General features: G+C 46.7%; 2 protein-coding genes across 2 annotated transcripts in view; both read right to left on the reverse strand.

Moving 5' to 3' along the window:
• Positions 1-193: 193 nt before the first annotated feature.
• Positions 194-1,002, reverse strand: Pmar_PMAR008228 (hypothetical protein; the record flags this gene model as incomplete). Its single annotated transcript, XM_002768883.1, has 4 exons — positions 194-316; positions 529-682; positions 727-836; positions 880-1,002. The coding sequence occupies 4 exons, from the start codon at positions 1,000-1,002 to the stop codon at positions 194-196; spliced, it is 510 nt and encodes a 169-aa protein (XP_002768929.1).
• A 652-nt stretch (positions 1,003-1,654) lies between these two features.
• Positions 1,655-1,840, reverse strand: part of Pmar_PMAR008229 (hypothetical protein) — a gene marked incomplete at both ends in the record, with an annotated part of 2,309 nt that continues 2,123 nt past the window's right edge. Inside the window, one exon of the mRNA XM_002768884.1 lies at positions 1,655-1,736. Coding sequence (XP_002768930.1) covers positions 1,655-1,736 — 82 coding nt within the window. The remainder of the gene's footprint in view (positions 1,737-1,840) is intronic.

Here is a 1,840-nt window from a genome sequence, read left to right on the forward strand (position 1 = left end):
TTTGTGAAATGTCTCGTTTTCCACCAGCCCAGGCTCACCCCACCTCATGATTCCTCCTCCTGATCGCCGTCTCGATATTCACAGACTCCGATATCTCCTCAACCTACAAAATGCCGGTCCATGGTCCAATCCCCCGGTGATTTCGTGACGAAACTTTCGTCTTTTACATTCACTCCTCGCTGCTCTAACAGCATTAACAACGACCATCCTCCTCCCCACTGACCTTCTGTTGCAGCATTCCCAAAACGCTCTCAGTATGGCGCTTCCTGTTCTCTATCTCTTCCACCAGAGCCTTCTCCACCTCTGCTGCTCTCTCCTGCTCAACAGTAGCAGTGTGGGAAAATATGCACGTGTTGGTGACAATATGGAAATTCTGGGACATTCTTGTTGGCTTTTGATTATCTCTACCCCGAATCATATATGAACTCCTATAATGAATGTGGGAACTTCTGAGCTCAGCTGAGGAGTAAACATATATTCCAACACTGCTCAACAGTGTATCCTAGTAAAGCCATCTATTAGACTAACCTCGAGTTCCCCAATGCGCGCCATCGCCTCCGAATGCTTGGTCTCCAACAAAGTTCTCATTTCCTGCTCGAGTCGTTTCAGATCGTGCTCACTTTTCGCCTCATACGAATCGATCGTTTTCCTCAGCCGCGTTGTCTCCGCAACAACGTCATTTCTGAACAAATCTGCTACAAATCTCCCCTACAGTATTGAGCACACTTCGTTTCTTCAATGCACGTGAGGACCTGGACATGTTTCTCACGTAGAGCTTCTCGTTCCTTCTCTCTAGCAACATTAGCCTCAGCAAAAACAGAAGCCATTCCAGCTACCTATATCGAACCATTCGATCCGACACTTGCCGACTGTGACTACTCTCTCCGCCAAGTCCTCTAGCATATCTGTTTTGTCCATATTCGCTTCTGGAGGGCTGCGACTCACGTCAGGAACATCAGAAGGCTGCACACTGTCGATGGCAGGGTGCTGTTCGGAAGTCATAGATAAGTGTTGGAGTATATGTTCGAGCTGAGCTTAGGAATTTGCTCGATAAATATAGAAGCTAACGTACGAGATCGGGTAGAAGTGTTTAGAAACCAATACGAATTTTCTCAAATCACCTCGAAATTCCCATATCGTCACCAACAGATTTGTTGAAATGCTGCGTATTTTCACACACTCGACATGAAAAGTGCACGAATCATATTGGGCCATAGGAACGCACCGAGAACGATCTCACTGACAGCAGCAGTGTGCATAGACCGTTTACGATCGGTAGTATGGGAATACGTGATCAACTAAATATGTTGGTGACGATATGAGAATCCCGAGAAAATTTGGGAGAATTTTTGTAGGTTTCTGTACATTTCTACTCGAATTTGCGTTTAAACTCCGCCGAGCTGAAGTAAGGTAGCACATTATTTCAACACTAACGATCGGACCCAATCTCACACTCAGTCGTATAACTACCCAAATTGGCCGAGAAGATGAACACAAAAGAAAACAAGTAACACCGGCATCACTCTCTAGCCACCGGAGAGAAAGGCATGACTTCGCCGCTTTTCCTCAGACTCGCGTCCGTCCAGATGCCGTTACATATCGTTTGGTTGGGAGCCTCTTCGACTACTCCCTGAATCCACGTTATGGGAAGTAATCAAGCAACTTTCGGCCTCACTGATGATGGTTCTCCGACCTTTACCATCCGGGCCAGTTGCTTGAGGAGGAACTCCGAATTCCTGAACAGAATACTCCGGTCGAGTGACTCCACGTCTCTAGTCGTGCTTCGATTGAGTAAGTACATCACGACTGTGGAATTATGGCTAGGAACTACACCCTCAAA

The sequence above is a fragment of the Perkinsus marinus genome, assembly GCF_000006405.1.
Source record: "Perkinsus marinus ATCC 50983 genomic scaffold scf_1104296966926, whole genome shotgun sequence".
In the NCBI taxonomy this organism is placed as follows: Eukaryota; Perkinsozoa; order Perkinsida; family Perkinsidae; genus Perkinsus; species Perkinsus marinus.